General features: G+C 35.6%; 1 protein-coding gene across 1 annotated transcript; it reads right to left on the bottom strand.

Annotated features, from left to right (window-relative positions):
- Positions 1-1,560: 1,560 nt before the first annotated feature.
- Positions 1,561-19,543, bottom strand: LOC106673977 (WD repeat-containing protein 78-like; the record flags this gene model as incomplete). Its single annotated transcript, XM_024225973.1, has 10 exons — positions 19,388-19,543; positions 13,289-13,408; positions 13,052-13,228; positions 12,889-12,993; positions 12,310-12,376; positions 7,884-8,009; positions 7,586-7,680; positions 7,282-7,508; positions 1,802-1,947; positions 1,561-1,745 (listed from the first exon to the last, which is right to left on the bottom strand). Coding segments are annotated over exons 1-10 (1,305 nt in total), but the record flags the coding sequence as incomplete, so codon positions are not given.
- Positions 19,544-19,724: the final 181 nt, after the last annotated feature.

Genomic DNA, 19,724 nt, shown 5'->3' with positions numbered 1-19,724 from the left:
CTCTCTCTCTCTCTCTCTCTCTCTCTCTCTCTCTCTGTTTCTCTCTCCCTTTTTCTCTTTTTTTACTCTCTTCCCTTTCTCTCATGCTCTATTTCACTCTCACTCTCTCTCTCTCTCTCTCTCTCTCTCTCTCTCTCCCACTCTCCCTCTCTCTCTCACTCCCTCACTTTCCATTTTTCTCTCCTAATCCGCTTCTCTCCCTTTTTCTCTTTTTTTACTCTCTTCCCTTTCTCTGTCTCTCTCTGTCTCTCTCTCTCACACTCTCTCTCTCTCTCTCTCTCTCTCTCTCTCTCTGTTTCTCTCTCCCTTTTTCTCTTTTTTTACTCTCTTCCCTTTCTCTCACTCTCTATTTCACTCTCTCTCTCTCTCCCTGCCTATCTCTCTTTCTCTCTCTGTATTTTTTCAGTTTCTGCCTCTCTTATTTTTCGCTGAAGGTCTTCGCGACATAAATTTCCCTATTGACCTAAATAGTGCCATAAATTGAATATTGAACTATATTCATTCGCTCAATCTCAATTTTTCCCTTTCACACTCTCGCTCTTTTCCTATAGAACGATTTTTAAGCTGCTTAATTATATTTGTAAACATTAAAAATCAAAGTTTTCCCACTCTGGTTATACTTTCTTCAAGAAGTCTAAGTATTATTTTAAATCTTTTTTTATTTTTATTTTATATAATCCATTTTGCATTATCTTATTATTGTGTTGGAGTTAATTGATTTATTCTTCTCCAACCAATTATTTGCTTATTTTTGGTTATCCATTTCGGCGCTCATCTGCTTTTTCCTTCCTATAAAAACTATTTCATAATAATAATCATAGTAATATAAATGTTTGTGTTAGTTTTAAGCCTATTTCTGCAGTTTAATTGAACCATTTACACTCTTGAGTGTTGTTAAGTACCAGTGATACCAATATAAACGTTAACTCATTTGCCTTTTACTTACTTTTAATATAATCTACAATTAATCTTTATGTAAGTTATTGGTTGAGATAAAAAAGTCATTCACATAATCGGGATTCGAACCCACGGCCTTCAGCTAAATACGCCGCTGCTCTACCACTTGAGCTATTGTGACTACGATCCACTCGGACACCAACTTCCCATCTCAACCTATAACCTTTCGAATTTTCCCTCCTTTTTGCTTTTTTCCAAAGTCACAACAGCTCAAGTGGTAGAGCAGCGGCGTAATTACCCGAAGGTCGTGGGTTCGAATCCCGCTCGTAATACTGACTTCTTTATCGTGCTAACGTTTCGATCATTGTTGAGATCATATTCAGGGCCTGGGATTTATAAACATTGTTTAAATTATTCAAATACATATAGGATAAGAAAAATGAAATTCTATCATTGTATAAATCCTAAAAATCTCCAAATAATCATTAACTAACGGTCTCTAAACGCCACACACTTATATTTAGAGTATATTTCAATAAAAATTTATGTCATCTATGCTTTACGTCTACAGTTTAAAAATTTGTATTAATGTTTCACTTATTGTACTCACCATATTTGAAACTTTTTGGTCATTAACTAACGTTTCATTAGAAAAATTTGTACCGTGAGTATGGATCCTTCATTCGTTGTAATATAATATGTCCTTGGATCTGTCGGGTGAAGTTCAATCGTGTGACAAATGTACTGTCTCCGTAGAAAGTTATGTTCCGCTTCATCCTGTCCGGTGTTAAGTCGCGTGCAATAGACGTCCTTGTGAGGCGTCCTCGTATAAGCCAGTTCAGCAAGTTCTGCGAGGACGATTATTTTACTAAAATAGCCGAAAAGACCATCAATTACGTTTTACTTTTATGATTCTGTCCCTCGGGGTCCCACAGTAGCACTTCGCCGCTGTGTCCGACGGTCATTAATCTTTCTGTGATCTTTCCCATTTCTTCATATTGGATCCAAACCGCGGCCCATTCTGGCTCCTTGACAACTCTGCTCGTCGCCCTGAGTGTAAGTAAAAATAGCCCTTTTACAATACATTTTCGTGTAGATATTATAAACTATATTTCTAGAAAAAAATCGAACCCACCGGAGTTATTGGCATCAATGACTTCTTAATGATTGCCCAGCTTGCTTCCGCGATACATATACTACAATTGTAACAATTAATTGTTTATAAAATGACATTGTGCCATTTGTAATTTTATAATATGATATAATACGATTTTTTTATGCTGGTTTTGGAATAATGAATTTTTCTATATACCGGGTGTCCTTTTTTACATTTATTCTAAACAAAGTAAGTAATCAACAAAAAATGAATTGTAACCGCTTTTATTTTACGTAAGTATTCTTATTTTAACTCTCTCTTGTATACAGTGTATCACAAGCATTTTTTTAAAAATGAAATACAACCCCGTGATTTTTGCAGGATATTCTTAAAAAGCTTAGTTATTTTTATGAAATATGAATGTTATATAATCTTAATCGATCAAGGACTTACGTCATTTTTTTAATAATAGTACTGAGGATCAATCTTTTTGACTTTTATTCTCCCCTTGACGGGGGAATTAATAGAGTATAATACGTCCATAGGACCAGAGATTTATGATGAAAACATAAATAGTGAAATGTTCATCTGGTTTTTGAAAGACATTTCCATGTTGTCCTATGTTCCTTGAGCAAAATGTTCCCTAAATTATCATCGTTGGAATTTTTTCTTTGGAGTTACCTTAAAATTTAATTTTTATCTCAACTAAAAACCTTAAGTAATTGTAATATATTAATTGGTCAAGCGGACCACGAAATTAGTGAACTTAAAATTAAGTTTATGAAAATTTACCGCTCATAAATAGCCGGCAGGTGGTTTGAAACTTTTCTCTCTTTTCGATTTAAAATTTAATCTTGTAGTATTACACTTTTGTTTATTTAGTTACATTAATCGCTGGTATTTGGTAACTATCTATCTCAAAGTCAACTGTTAAGAAAAGGGAGAGATTGAAACCTTAATAACAGTGAAAGACCTTCTTATTATTACAAAATACCCAAAATTTATCTATTGAGAATAATATTTTCAATGGGACGCTAATCATGGACTATAGAGAAATGAAAGTCCTTTTCACCGACTAGAGCCCCTTAGCATTCCTTTGCCTTGAAAAATGTATACTCTGAAAAAGACTCGAAGAACAGTTCAATCTTCGCTGCTCCTTAGAAAGTGTGCTTGGTGGTGGGTCTATCCTGTAGTTGTGGTAGCATTTATTGGAAGCATGTACCAATTTGGTACCAGTCCAAGGGAGGCCTTGAATGGCTTAATATATGTGATTATCTTAAAAGAACATGTACTGACTTTTATATCTTAGCACTTAAATCATAACTTATCTATGATAAGATGCTTAAGCACCACAGGTATCCATACCCTTGAGTGGCCAACAAGGAGTTTGGCCTTACCTACGTCACGGTCCAGTCACGAGGATAACCCGCGACTATGACCACCATCTAACGAAGATTTTACCAGCATAATAATATTGTAACTGTAAGTCAACATAGTTATTTATTTATTAAAACGCGAGTAAAAGAACACCTAAATTGAAATAATACTCAATTTCAATTTCAATTTAAATGCAACAGTGTTGTTTTTCCATTGATCTATTGTCTTCAGTCATGTGAATAATTGTTTTTTTTTTGCTCATTTACAGCAGTCACAAACTACAACTAGTTCGTCTTACAAAATCGGCCTAAGCCCCATAAACGCTGAAATTTTCTCTATATATTAAAAATTTGAAATTATAAGGCTTTGCAGTTTTGCATTGATCTATCGTATGGATCTTTCTCAAATTTTTTTCAGTACCGTACGTATGTTCAGGGTTTTCAACTTGGTTGCATAACTTACACAGGTCACTGTCTTCCCATCGAATTATGTGTAATTATGCTTTAGAGATGCAATGGTTTGAAGGTAGCCTGCCTATTGCGATAGTGATGAACCGCTACCTTTCTCTGGTGAACCAAATTTGGCAACCGACCTTAGGGAAGATAGATTTATACCACTGTCCAGTGTTTGAAGATCTGTACCTATTCTGCTTCAATTGATCTTTTTTTATAACCTTCTAAACCTACGTCATACCCGACCGCATCTCACGATCTTCAAAGAATCGTTAACTAACGGTTACTAAACACCATACATTTTTCTGTAATATTGATCACATCGTAATGAGATATTTTATATTCTCTTTCTATTCTTAGTTTTTTGTAGCTGCTTTGGCCAGCTCATCGGCTTTCTCGTTTCCTATCAATGAACAGTGACCTCTTAACCATAGGAAAATAATTTGTTCACCTTTATTTCTGATATCATTTAATTTGATACGAATTTTAATTGTCAATTCTGTACAGTAAGACTTAGAAAGATGGTAACGATGGTTAATGCACTTCTACAGCCAGAAGAAATCAATACAAAAATTGTTATTCAGATATCGTGAGATGCGGTGCCAACGTTTCGATCTTTTATTGAGTTCATCTTCAGGGCCTGGGATTTAAAAACAATGTTTACAATTAACAAATACATTTAGGATGTGGAAAAGTGAATTTATACAATGCAAAATACATTTTATATTCAAGCAAAGTATTTCTACTCACTCAAAGTATTTGTCTTCTGTGTAATTGTGCCATCCTTGCGTGTCGTGTTGAGAGTGCCAGTGAGATTTTGCTGTTTTATGTTTATATATGTTTGGTTTTGAAGGGGTGGGGAAGGAAGTCGGTATATAAAAGACAATTTTGTGTAAGGCGTTGGCTTCTTTGAAGTGAAAAAGCCGACAAAAAGGAACAATGTGTTGGCAATAGTTCGGCCAGATTATCCTTTCAGGATTATATAGAAAGAGAATAAATAGGAAAAGGAAAGCTAAATTGTTGGAAAATTAGACTATGTGAAAAGTATTTGATGTGTGGAATGTAATGTAATGATATATGTATGTTATCTATATTGATTTTGATTATTGATATTGGCGTAGCTGCGTCTGAGTTTATATGTCTGTAATTGATGCTGTGTTTATCTCTGTTGATATAAACCATTTGGAAAAAGTTACGTTTATGTTTGTTTTGATCTGTGTATAATATTTTTGGATTGATGAAGTCGAAATTGTGTTTGTGTTCAAAATGGTGGGTAGCCAGTGCTGTAGGATTTTGCTTGGGTCATTTGCTATCATAGATATGTTGATTTACTCTCTTGTCCAGATATTGGGATGTAAGACCAAGAACAGTTTAAACAGTTGATCTTGTAGATTACGACAGATTTATTTGTTATTGGTGTGGGATCTTTAACTTTAAAAAAAAGTGTTTGGATTGTTTTATAATTTTTGAAAGCTATTTTGAAGTTATCGGACGAGAGAAATGTGTTTAATTTATGTAATAGGCCTTGAATAAATGGTATGGAAATGTATGCTTGTTTGTTTGTATTTAATGTAGTATTATTAATTGAAGATGATCTCAATAAAAGATCGAAACGTTGGCACGATAAAGAAAATGTTTTTCTGAAACCTACATCACACCCGACCGCATCTCACGATATTTGAATAACTATCGATTAACGGTCACTAATCTCTACACATCAATACAACAATGTTACACAGTTTCAATAAAAGGAGATTTGTTTGAGAAATTTGAAATTAAATACATGTAAAATCGAACATGGAGATCAATGCATGAATAAGATAACAGATTTTGGTTTAGCTCCTATTTTGAATATGTAACCAACTAATACTAGATGTACCATTTCATCAAATTAATTATTCTAATTGTTATTATTTATTTTTTTCATTAATTTACTAATCTATTATTAATGTATCATTTTAATTTTAGTTTTAATTTTTTTATTAATTAGTAAATAAGAAACACAAATTAATCACTAATCTACAATTATTTTCTTACAGTATTTATTAATGTAATATTTAATTGTGTTATAATTCCCGTTTTTCGAACTTCAAAATTGAGCGGCATTAAAAACCAGTTTCTTATTGGTCGCATTGGCGGGGGATCGCAGAGTTTACTATGAACATTCATGTCGAGAGACTTGGTTGTAAATTCCTACAACCTGATGATGAGCTTGATATATAAAGATAGTATTCATTGTTAAAAATACCATTTCCCTGAATATCCTAACATCAACCAATCCTTGAACTTCCAATGGCTGCTGGTATTACATATACGCCGTAAAAACCTTGCTAAAATTTTATCTAAAGCAGGGAACACCCGATGCAAGGCTATGCAACGCTACCCGAAGCCACCCGACGCAAATCCAGAGTCCAATTTTCCATAAGGTTGTCTTACCCCCGTGCACATCTGCCCGACGCGACGAAACGCTACCCCACTCTATGCTACGCGATCCTCACAGTCCAGATTTTCGTCGTGTAGCATCGAGTACAGTCGAAGACAAAAGAACAGGACACTCATATTTTTTATTTCAAACTACATGTATTATTGACGTTATATTAATTACAACATACTTATTTTAATATAAACCGAATTAACCGAGAACAAAAATTTGTTAATTTTTATTTAAAAATAATAATTTTAATTGTTTGCTAGAAAATTGATGAAAACACCGGAATACTATTTTTTGAGATAATGAATTTAACTAACAATTTTATTGAACTGTTTTGATCATAAAATTTAACTAATAATTTATTTCGTGGGTTTGTTCATAAAATTTCACCGTTTTCGTCGAACAGCGTCAGAACAGGACACTCATATTTTCTGTAGTTTATTTCAAACTAAGTATATGTAATTTTGTCGTTATGTTAATTACAAAATTCTAATTTTAATGTAAAACAAATTAAACGAGATCAAAAGTTCATGAGTTTTTATAAAAATTATTTAATTATGATGGTTAGGAAGAAAATTTATCAAAATACCGGAATAACTTTATTTAAAACAAGTAAGTTTAACAAACAATTTATTACAAGGTTTTGCTCAAAATATTGCATTAAGATTATTTTATTGTTATTTTGTTCATTATTATTATTGCGTTGCGATTGTGATAGTGATTATTGGGATACACGCTGGGTGACTCCTGTTCACCCGTGACAAAGCGTCGTCGCATCGGGTAGCGTCGCATAGAGTTGTTAAGTGTGTTACCGGCTTAAAATAGAACGACTAGAAAGTTTTTAAAAATTGAATTCTTTGAAAATATTTAGGGAAACCGTTGCAAATACGATATATAGTTGCCTTTGCTTTTTACGTTTCATTTATACAAAGCCTCTTGTCTAGTTATTTGTCTATTTGTGGTAATATTTTTATAATAATTTATTAGTACGTTCGATTGAGAGCGATGATTTTTCACTAAAAACTTACCTGAACAGAGGGATTATGGATGTTTTGTGCGTTCTTATGTCAACAATAAGGACCTCCCCCAACTCGGTGGTGAATGCGAGATAACGAGGTTTGCTCCTGCAAAAGTCGAGGCAAGTTATTGGGCTTTCTACTTCGAGACGCCTCTCGGGGCTTTGAGGATTTTTCGCGTTCCAACAGCATATCAATCCTTTTCCCCCTCGATTCCCGTAACCCACGGCAACTATTTTCTGCAAAATTCAAAATACGCAGTTAGATTTGGGCAAAAGAAAATTAGATTTGATTTTTTCTTTCGTTCTGGTACAACCATATTGGCCGGATTTACACAGATGCAAGTGACTTCTCCCGAATTGTTTTCCTTCATCTCCCACAGAATGTCCATCGTGTATCTTATAAACCGACCTGTAAATTTGGAGTGTTGGAGAAAAGATTAAAAAGCAGTTTTGACGAATTTTCCTAATGGTTAGGCAAACTGTCAAACCGACCTTAGAAATCTAATTCTCATTTCAATCTTAATGTAAACTTTAGCGAGCAAATCATATTAAAACCAAACTTTGAACTCTAAGTTCTCTTTGATTCCAATTAGTACCAGCTGAAATACTTACTTGGCTGATGCTTTGTCATAAACGTCATTTGCTCCTCGTGAAATTTGTTTGAAGCCAAGACGCGTTGGCAGTACTGAGCAGCTTCGTAAAATTTCTCATCAATACTATCAACTGTGTTTTCGGAATCTGGGAAAAAATTCAATAAACTCTAAATTAAAATCACAAAGCAGAATAAACCCGATTTTATTCAAAACTAAAACAAAGACCAGAAAGAAAGGTTATTTTTAAAACTCATTTACCGAGTTCTAAGTTTTTCCTTGAACGAAAGCAAGTTTAAAAGTAGAAAAATAACTTAATCATATAAATTTCTCACTAAATGCGGATTTTGTAATAAAAGCGCAAGAAATTTAGGTTTGATGTAACAATTCTTCAGATTTTTTAGATGAAACATAAAATGTTTCGTGATGTTTTCTTTTATTTTTAGATTTGTTTGGTCTTTTCAGAGCATTTTAGTCTGTCAGACAAGTTTCGATTTCTCGCCTACGTTAACAAACTACAGTTTCGCAAAAAATAGCAACAGATGACGTGCGCCAAATAACGAAAGTAACTGATTGTGAAAACTCGATTGAGAATCGGCCAAACTCGTCAGACACGTGGAACCGTTTGTAGAAAAAGGTTGCTCAGTGTACCAAATCTGGTTGATGTGTTCCTTGTCTTGTGCCCTTAAAAGGAGCGAGTTGTGGTATGACCCCAGGCATAAAAACATTGCTCGGGGGAGCAAATCAACCGGGGATCCTTCGTTGATGAAAACATGGGTGTTTCCACATATGTATATTTAAAATATGTATGTGTTGTACTTTACATTCACTAATTTCGTGGTCCGCTTGACCAATTAAATCATTACAATTAATTAAGGTGTTTAGTTGAGATGAAAAAAGTCAATGGCACGAGCTAGCTCAAGTGGTAGAGCAGCGGCGAATCTAGCCGAAGATCGTGGGTTCGAATCCCGCTCCTGCCATTGACTTTTTTCATCTCAACTAAAAGCCTTAATTAATTGTAATGATTTAATTGGTCAAGCGGACCACGAAATTTGTGAATTTAAAGAATTAATATGAAGTACACTTCACTAAAGCTCTCCGTGGCCATTTCAATTGTCGTCGCGAATCCAAACCGATTACACGACATTTGAAAAATGGCAAAAAGGAGGGAAAACTCATAAGGTGGGGTTGAGATGGGAAGTTGATGTCCGAGTGGATCGAGGTCACGATAGCTCAAGTGGTAGAGCAGCGGCGTATCTAGCCGAAGATCGTGGGTTCGAATCCCGCTCGTGCCATTGACTTTTTTCATCTCAACTAAAAACCTTAATTAATAGTTATACTTTACCTTAACAGGGTATACCGTCAATACTTTTAGGAGGTTATCCTACATGCAGCATGGGACTAAAACAACCTAATTGTCCACAGTCTGATTCTCTGATGTATTCGAAATATTTTACTATTCATGTTACTTCGACCTTTTACCGCTATTTTCTATAAAGCCCTCTTAAAACCATTCTCATTATATGTTAAAGATTCAGTCTGAATTCGATTACACCATTGTAAAGAGCATTGAAAATGATATGTTGTCCTTCTGAAGTACGGCGTCTGTTCACCGGGCTCACTGTACATTGGTTAAGACAAAATCGTACAGTAAATAGATCATATTCACATTCATAAAGAAAGTACATACTATCCTCCTTAGCAAATTTTGCATGAACACTGCTCTCAATACAATTGAAAACCCTCTGTCATGAATGGAACAAATCTACCTCTATAGAAAAAAATAGTATGTACCCAATGACATATGTGTGCTGAAAATCGGGCAAACAGGAGGAATCATCGAAAGAAAGAGACAAAAAATATACAAGCACGGAAAATCAAAATTCACGACTCGCCTCACAAAACCACAAACCTCAACAGTACAGCCAAGCTTAAAATGTCTGCTTGACGTTCAAAAAGCACGAAAGATAGAAATATCTGAAAGTATACAAACACACATCTCATGAATACAGTCAGACATCGACAAATCTCACAAAACAGAAATTACAAAAAACTTAATAATAAAACAACTGAGTTTGGAATTGATTTCACCTAATTTTTTTATATGTCTTAAAATGAAATAGATCAAGGATGATATTGATCGCTCAAACATCCTGATTCGCTTCTTCAGTAGCCTGCCTCTGCTCACGTTCGTCTGTTTCTGCCTTTAATTATAAGCTATTGTTCTTTCTAGACATGTGTCAAAGAGTTTTAATCAGTCAGGTTTTTCTTGAGCTCGTCGGAGCAATGACGTTTGGTCAGGTCCTCCATCCAGGTCTCCTAGGCATCCATGTCGCATGGCGTGTTTTTTACAATTTTACAAACGTAAAACAAAAAGTATCAGTGTCTTGTTTACACCACGTTTATATCAACCAATGACGATGACGCCAAGCCGGAAAGCCCAACTTGCATACTAAATTGCGAGAATAGACAGTTTGAAAATCAGAAACGACCAAACTACATCAATTTTTGTCTAGTTTTTGCACCGGTTCTGAAGTATCGAAGAAATTACATTTCGGATAACCTTTTAACTATTCAATTAAAAGAAAATTGTGACCTAAATAGTCAACGATTGTAAAGGTCGGTAGCATCATCAGATTTACGGTAACTTCTAGTTGAATTACTTCAAAACTTGATTATTCCGCACTTAGCTTTTGAAATCACCGTCAACGGGTTAATTGAGCTAATTTGACACAGCAGTGGGGCCGTCAAGCTTTCGTTGAAAGTCCGGCGTAGGAGAAAACTTAGCAGTAGTCGACTCATGATTTATTACGCAATAATGGTCGGTCATTTCGCCCCAAAGGGATAATCCTTCCAACTTAATGAATATGTATGACGCCGAATGAGTTAGCCGCACTTGAAAGCAAAGGCCAATGGTTTTAATCTATGAAATAAACACATGTTAATTTGTGAGACGGACACCTTCTTGGGCCTATAATCGAGACATTTTTGTTGTCTCAAATGTGAGCTAAAATGTACCACAATTAAATAAAAAAATTGCTAATTTTTACTTTTATCATCAGTAGATCTAAAAAATAATCTCTTTTATTGAGTAAACGAGCAACGCTATGCGCGAAGCGCAATAAGTTACAGAGATAATTCCACAGAAAAGGCAAAAACACCAAAAGACGTCGAGTTGAGAAGCTAACCAGTGATAGCACTCCTAGATCAGAAATCATCACATAACCAACTTTCTGAGAGCATGCCTAAGTACCACTGTTTTTTTACTCTTCGAGGAGGATTGTTAGGAACAGATCGGGAGTAAAGTTGTTGTACAATGGGATTAGATAATTTTTATGTAAGGTATTGGTTGAAATGATAAAGCTAGTGTCACGAGCGGGATTCGAATCCACGACCTTCGGCTAAATACGCCGATGTTCTACCACTTGAGCTATCCTGTCTTCGCAAGGTAGGTTGAGATTGGAAGTTGGTGTCCAAGTGGATCGAAGTCACCTCAAGTAGTAGAGCAGCGGCGTATTTAGTTGAAGGTCGTGGGACACTCACTTTTTCATGTCAACCAATACCTTACGTAAAGAGTAATTAATTGAAAGAAGTTGTTTGGTCAATCGGACCACGAAATATAATGGAATGGGATTAGAGATGGATTGGAGGTTTTGTAGCTGGATTTGGCAAATTCATTTAAAATCGAAACATTTAAGTTGTGATAGGAAAGAATGGAAAAGATGGTGCGATTAGAAACAACAACGAGGGAGGTTCTAAGATACGTGATTGTAGGGTCTGGATTTTGTGGAGATTTGGTTTGGTTTGGTTAGTTTCCAGAATTCTAAGCTGCATTGTTTTCAGTATTGAATTGTACATAAGTATTTTGTTCTCAAGGGAGAGTTTAGAACTGTTGTCTCTTATAGTTTTTTTAAGTAATCAATATCGTCGGGTCTGTCCTTTTGAATCGTGTAAGGGGATTCCAGGTGAGTGATTGTCTAGATACAACCCTAGGTAGCGGTTGAAATTTTCAGCTGGGAATGAGGATTTTGGAGATAAAATGAGGCAACAGAGAGTGAAGCCTTTGTTTTGGGACATTTTTTGAACCATTGCTCAATAGAGTATACACATGTCCGAAGGGTTCAGTGATTTATGTCAGTGTCATGCGGGTATATTACGATAGTGGTATCGGGTCGGGAAGAGATATCGGCAGCTTACACTGAGAGACGTAGCGGCCCACGGGCGCTACCCTGAGGGACTCCCGCGTCCAACCTGTACAAAGGAGACCCGTACCTGTCGGCCCAATGGGATTTAAGAATGAAGACGTGTGTAGAGGAATAGAGCAGACCCAGGTGCCAGATTCGATCGAAAGCCTGTTCGACATCGGGAATGACTCCAGAGCCAGCAGTCTTTCCCCCCAAGGGTGGATGCGATGATGTAAAGAAAAAATATAAAGAATATGATCTTACCATTTTTTCTTTTCAGTTTTTTGAATGTATCAAACATATCCCATTCTGTAGCCATTGATGCTTTTTCCTTTAAAAAAAATAAATTAATTATTAAATAAAATTTATAGAAGAATATATAAAAATCGAAAATAGAAATTAGAACGCAACATTTCGTCTGTCTGTAAAGTTCTTACATTATTAATTTTTGTATTTATTGTGTAAATATTAATTTTTCTTTTTATCTATGGTTTTTGGTTGAGATGAAAAGCCTTAGATAACAATAATAATTAATTGGACTAATTAATATGATTGATTATGACCACTAAGCAAATATAGATTATTGTTTTGAATACTTACGATTCATTATTTATAAATTATTAAGTTAACTTTTTTGGTAAATGTTTTTTCTGTTTCTTCTCATATATAATTAATTTGGAGTGACCCAACTTGAAAAAATCATGTAGCAATTATGAAATGTTGAACAATAAAAAGTTAAGAGTAAGACATCTTTCTTCTGACATAGCCAAAATAGGAAGAGTTATTGAATTAATAAAAACACCAGTTCATTTATTTAAAGACTTGATAATATGAAGTAGTAACCTTTTTGATGATTTCTTTGGTTTGGACCAGCCGGTTTAAATAGCACGGATTTGGTGTTTGGGTTTCAGCGTCGTAGGTTAACACTTCCGTTTTCCTTTGTTGGTACTAAACGATAATTTTTTCCCATAACAATTCCAGACTTTTATACAGCACAAATACCGACCTCTTTGAATGCATTATTATAAAACGCCATTTCCTTCCATTCTAAAGAGCCTTCCTCAGCAAATCTAGTTGTAAGCTCGAAAAGGTTGATTGTTTCCGTCTCTCTGAGCAGAACCCGAAAGATTTTCAACTCTGGAACCTCTTGGGCTTTTTCCCCTTCTTTTATGGCATCTTTTATCTAAAAAGTAGTAAAAGAATAAGAAGCATAATTCGATTATATTTCAAAATTATCACTTGCCATGTCTTTGAGCTCCGCCTCGGAACTCCATGTTTTAGGCTCGAAATCGGCTGTCTCCCTCGCCTCTAAAATTATGCTTTCGATCTTGCACTTTCTCTCGGAGATTCTTGCCAATTGTTGCTGTACATTAAAAAGAGTTTTTTCTTAATAATTTACGTTTATTTTGGTTTTCAACTGTTTAACCAGTTGCAGTTGGTAGGAATTATGATATGCAGGGTGTTAGGCTACTCGTGTTACCAAAAAGTCTTAATTAACTATTGTCCGAATTTCAACATTTTATGATTTATTTCACTTATTCTGATTTTTTAATATTTCACGACCTTGCTTCAAATAAACAATGATAACTTCAAAACTAAAACGTTTTGGACAAATCCGTTGATTCTATTATAAACGACGTTAAATTTCCAATAAGATGTGATAAATATTAAACTTGTAAACGCTCGTGAAATAAGCATTTTAGTGGCGAGAACATTGAAAAAAAATATGTTGAGCAATTTTGATAAGTTGAAAAATTTACTATGGTGATTCTAAAATATTTCCATACCTATAAACCAGCACATTTCAGAAAACGTACCACATTTCATATCCTTTTTAGTGGAGCAATTGCTTTTTTAATTATTTTTTTTAAAGATGAAGAAATTGATGAAGGAAAAGTAAAAACCGTGGATGAAGGATTGGTAAAGTGGAAAATTTAAAAAATAACTTAAGGACATTTTGAATGGATTTATTTAAGGTTTTTTAATTTTGATTCGACATGCTCCCTCCGCAATATATTTTTGACGCGTTGCCGTCGCAATAAATCCGCAAAACCCGTACATAAAATGTATATCAGTGTATTCTTCATTAGAAAAAGTAGCCCTAGTGTTAACAAGATATGGATAATATAGATAACTAAAAACGGTTTGAATTTTAAAACTTTTGTTCCGGAGAATAATAATGCATTAATTATTTAATCAATGTTGCAGTCGTGTTGGTAAATAAGTAAACACTGCACTATTTCGGTTTCGAACCTAAATTCATTCAAAATTTCCTTAATTTTTTTTCCACCTTACCAATCTTTCAACCACGGTTTTTTCTTTTCCTTCATACATTTCTTCATCTTTGAAAAAATTAATTTAAAAAGCAATTGCACCACTAAAAAGGGCATTAAATGGAGTACGTTGTCTGAAATTTGTTGGTCTCTAGGTTGGGAAATGGTAGTTTTGAATCCCCACAGTAAGTTAGTCAACATTGAGCAAAAATTTTTTTTCATAGTTCTCGCTACTAAAACGCTTATCAATAATAATAATAATAATAAGTTTATTGCACACAAGAAGAAAAAAGAAAAATTACATATAATTCAAACAAAAAAATAAACTTAATACGCAAGGTAACCGTCTGCCGGGGCTTGGCTTAATTATTGACTAATCCTGTAAAATAAACGTACAATGCATTAAACTAAGTCTATGCTAAGTGTAACATTTATAACAAAATACCAAATCAAAAGGACACAAAACTGAGAATTAAAAATCAATGAGCGGAGCTGAGACCGGAGAAACAGAAACACCAAATATCAAGGGAAAGAGCGGGGGCAAAGAAATTGGGAGTAAAAGAGAAGAAGAGAGAAGAATTACTAATTAAATTCGTTTAATATTAGCCTTCGATAGGCCCAGGCCGCTTTAGCATAATTCACCAAGTCTGTCCAATCTGGTCCGTTGAGCAATCTGATGCATCTGTCCATTGATACGGTTCTTTCGCCGAACGCAGATAAACGGTAGGGGGACAGAATGGGGCATTCCGCGACAAAGTGGTATATGTCTTCCTTCACCCGGTAATTACATAACTCACACTCCTGTTGGGTGAGGAGATCATACGGCTTATGTCGTAGGTTCAGCAATTCTCCCCTCAGTTTCAGGATCCAACGTATGTCTGTAATTTTCTTATTTGTCTTTTGGTCCCCAACCAAGCTGGCACATCTGACTCCGTGATCCAGCATCCTATATATACGGTATCGACGGGAAGCCTGCACTCTCTCTATGTTGCTCACCATAAAACTATCTTTCAGTCGACTAATAATTGACTGGAGTTGAAGAGAGAGACCCTTACTCTCGGGTTGCGAAAAAGACAAACCCACTCCCACCCTGTCCGCCAGTCTACCCCAGTCAGCAGCCCAAGATATCCCCAGCCTGATGATCTCTTCAGCCACCATACGGGGGAATCTGGAGTGGTCCATTCGGAGCACCTTAACCAAATAACGACCGTTCAAAGTCAACGTGAATAGAAAGACTGGGTGAAGGCCGGTTTCAATGTGCAGTATGTAAACTGGAGTGTAGTTTGGGAGACTGAACAGTTTTCGTATGAAGAACCATAGCACCCTCTCCACCTCCACGAATTCCTCTGATCCCCATACTTGTGCAGCATAACACAGAATTGAGCGTGAGACCGCGTTAAAGATATGCAGTGGGATCTGGGGCTGCATCATTGCTCCTCTCCAAACAGAATTAAGTGCAAACTTGGCCGAACTCGATTTCTCCGAGAAGTGGGGTTTCCAAGAAAGTTGAGAAGTCAGTTGTACTCCTAGGTATGTATAACGATTTACCACTTCTATATCCTGACCTTTGTATTTCCAACGCTCTTCAGAGCCAAGCCTACCTCCCCTGCGGAAAACAACTATCTTCGACTTTTCCAGATTTACCCTAAGATTCCACGTATCACAGTATTCCTCTAGTTTGGTAATATTCTTTTGTAAGCCACGTGGATTGTCAGCAAGAATTACGATGTCGTCAGCGTACATAAGTGCTTTTATGTCTTTGCCTCCCACTGACACTCCCGTCACCAATGTATCCTCAAAATCGTTCAAAAATAACGCAAATAGGAGAGGGCTTAATAGACAGCCTTGCCTTACACCACTCCCAACATTAAAGGCTTCTGTTCTTCCAAACGGTGTCCACACTGACGACGTTGATTCAGAATACAAGTTTCGTATGATCGCTATGAAACGAGAAGATATACCTATATTAAACAGTTTTAGGAACAACGCATCCCTATCTACCGTATCAAAAGCAGCTTTTAAATCAACAAAAAACGCGTAGAGTTTTCTTCCTTTTCTGTGTAATCGCATTTTGATGATATTAACCAAAACAAATATGCAATCGACCGTCGAATATCCATTTCTAAAGCCAGCCTGGCACTCTTTGAGGATTTTATTCGATTCGACGAACGACTCCAATCTGTTTAATAGAAGTCCACAGAACAGTTTGCCTATACAGTTCAAAAAGGATAATCCACGGTAGTTTCTGGCCTCATATGTCGATCCCTTTTTAATTAGGGGGAAAATTATAGATTCCTTAAAACTAGAAGGAACATTTCCTGAAAAATATATTTCATTGTATACCTGGAGGAGTTGTTCCAAATATTCAGAGGGCGCATTCTTATAAAACTCATAGGTCACTCTGTCTATTCCCGGAGCTTTGTTGTTTTTTGCTTTGCCAAGTATTAAATACAATTCGTCCAAATTGAAAGAGCAGTCTAATTCGGGAGTGAGAGTTAGTGGCATGGCGTAATAGTGAGTAGTGTTCATAGAACGGGGTGGGTTTAGAAGTGTTTTAAAATGATGAACCCAATTGGCTTATTTATATATTTAATATTAATTACATCTTATTGGAAATTAGTAGTTTTCAATGGTATCAACGGATTTGTGGATGGATATCATTGTTTATTTGAAGCAAGGTCGTGAAATCTTAAAAAATCAGAAAAACTGGACTAACTCCGAAACTGCTGAGATTCGAACCAGTTAAATAAGACTTTTTGATATGGAATTTGCAAGTTACAAGGATACAGGATGATACAGGATAGGCAGACCAAAATAATTGGCGCAGGTTCCTCATTTTGCATACTACAGGTATTCACGATTCTTATTTTATGTTTGTGTTCATTAATCGTTGTTCACTATCTTATAAGAAATAATGATCTATTTCAAGGCGATCAAGGCCTATTGTTAATCGGATGAGCATGACTCCTCTTCTATGAGTCAGATCTTCCGAGGGCCACCTATCGATATGCTTTTGATATATGAGTCACGTTCTACTTTATTCTGCTACTTTATTTTACTCACGTTTCCTATTGCATTTTTAGCACAGAGCAGGATCGCGGTGGTTGTGTCCGAAGGTTGGGACGTACCGGACCATGACGCCTCGTCCATCTTTCCGTTACCCTCCAGACCAACGTGTCCGGGTATCAGGCGACAACCACAGTTTTCCCTGGATCCTCCTGTTATTAGTACCTCTACAAGAAATGCACGACGAGAGGGTCGACCGAGAAACGATCAACAGTTCCCGCACTGAGGAAATCGGTGCAGGCATGTTAAGCAGAGCCAACATCGCCTGGAATCGCCGGAAGCGCTTGCCAAATCGCATAAATTCCGTCAAATAAGCAAGTATGGACGCAATACACGGCGCATGCCACACCTTCCTCGCTTTTAGACCCGTGAAATCGTTTGGCATTTGGAAAAAAGAGTCGTTGATTTAATATGAAGATTGTAACCTTCTCGGCATGACAAATATGAAATAAACATTTCTCAGAATGATTTGCTACTTATAATTAAAATTTAATTAGGTAAAAATGTGTCATTCTTTTAATGACGAAATTATTCATGTCTTATTGTTTCTTTTTAAATTAAATATTTTATACCTGGAGTTTTATACCTTGGCCTAAAGAAACACAATAATTCATTATTTGTATTTCTAAGTCGGCTTTTTTTGTTTTAAAATTTAAAATTTAGTTTTATCATTTACTCAACAATCCAACTTAGTTCAGATATTCCTTGTTGATGTATAACATTATAAATGATTATATATGGATTCTATTTTGTTTTCTTTATGTTATCCTATATTTTTAGATAATTATATATGCTATATTTAAATAATATAGCAAAAAAATAAAGATCGTTTATTATAATATTTAGTGTTTAGTAGATGATGGGGTTTGGTATGCGAGTTGGGGAACTCATGTTGAACCGGCACACGGGCACTACTGGGTCTGTCTTCACTCGCTGGTTTTTTTGTTTGAGTTATTCAAACGCGTTTCGGCATTACGCCATCTTCAGTGAAAAACTGTCTGTCATTTAGTCTGAGTAGGGTTTATACAGTATTGCGTCCGTCGCTTGTCGCTGGAGGCGTTGTGTCTATGTTTCTTTTTAGTAGTTTACCTGTGTTATTGTTGGTCCTTAGTGCTGTTTTCAGTGCGAGTTTGTTCAACAGATTTGTTAGTTTGTAGGTTTCTTTTCCTGTGTATGTGAATGTTGTGCATTTGTTGTTGATTTGTGTTTCGTTGTTTTGTTTTTTAGAAGTTTCTGTATGGTGTTTGTTTTGTATCCGTTTTTTATTGCAATGTTTGTTATTATTTGTAGTTCTTTGTTGTAGTTTTGGTGTTGAGTGGGATTGTTTTTAGTCTGTGTATCATGTGTCGCCGTGCTGAAAGTTTGTGTTGGTGTGGGTGGTTGGATTAATAGTAATAGTGGATAGTAATGCCGAAACGCGTTTGAATAACTCAAACAAAAAAACCAGCGAGTGAAGACAGACCCAGTAGTGCCCGTGTGCCGGTTCAACATGATTTAGTGTTTAACTACTAAGTTTCGTTAGTAAAGTCAATTCTAGCAAACATCTAATTAATAATTGGCGAATTGCACATTTTCAATTTACCTCTTTTAATGTACGCTGTCGTTATTAAAATACACACGTATTAATATTCCTTTTAAGGAAAATAAATTAATGGATAATTAACAACTTATTGTGGGTTCACATATTCTTCCCACTGGAATACTTAACTTAATCTCAAGTAGGTTTTGCATCAACGAGGAAAATTGGCAGACTGAGATATGATTACTAAAGTGTTTTTAATACGGTTTTATATTTATTTTCTTCCAATAAACAACCAATGTTTTAGTTTTTCCTTTATTTATGTACTTTTGTGATCATTGTAAATAAATTATTTGCTTTAAACGCCCCATTAAAGTATAGGATGTCATGTGTTCATATCAGTTTTGTTTTAGTGCAATATATTTACGTCTGTAAGCAGGTTTTAGTCTGCCGGCCAAACATGGATAAACATAGGCACATTTACCTGGATTTCATCAGTAACCGGCAGATGCTGTAAGTACGAGGCTTGATCCAGATCCATTTTCTTGTAAACGCTTGCTCTCGTTGTAAACGGTGGAAAAGATAATTTCGGATTGCTTTAGGGATCGATCAAATAGGGGACAGTTGCTAGGTCGCGGACGACCCCTGATCCCGCCGACGCTCCAAAATCTTTTTTTCGAAAATCACAAAAGTCGTGATAACTTTGAAACGACTCCACGGATCTACAAGAAACATTACAGGAGTTCAGAAACGTACAAATAGAATAAATTTCGTAAGTAACGTTGAACCGGTTAAATAAAACAAAACATTAGAACAATTTT

The sequence above is a fragment of the Cimex lectularius genome, unplaced genomic scaffold (assembly GCF_000648675.2).
Source record: "Cimex lectularius strain Harlan isolate CLEC.00 unplaced genomic scaffold, Clec_2.1 scaffold63, whole genome shotgun sequence".
NCBI classification, from domain to species: domain Eukaryota; kingdom Metazoa; phylum Arthropoda; class Insecta; order Hemiptera; family Cimicidae; genus Cimex; species Cimex lectularius.
This window is presented reverse-complemented; position numbering and strand designations above follow the sequence as displayed.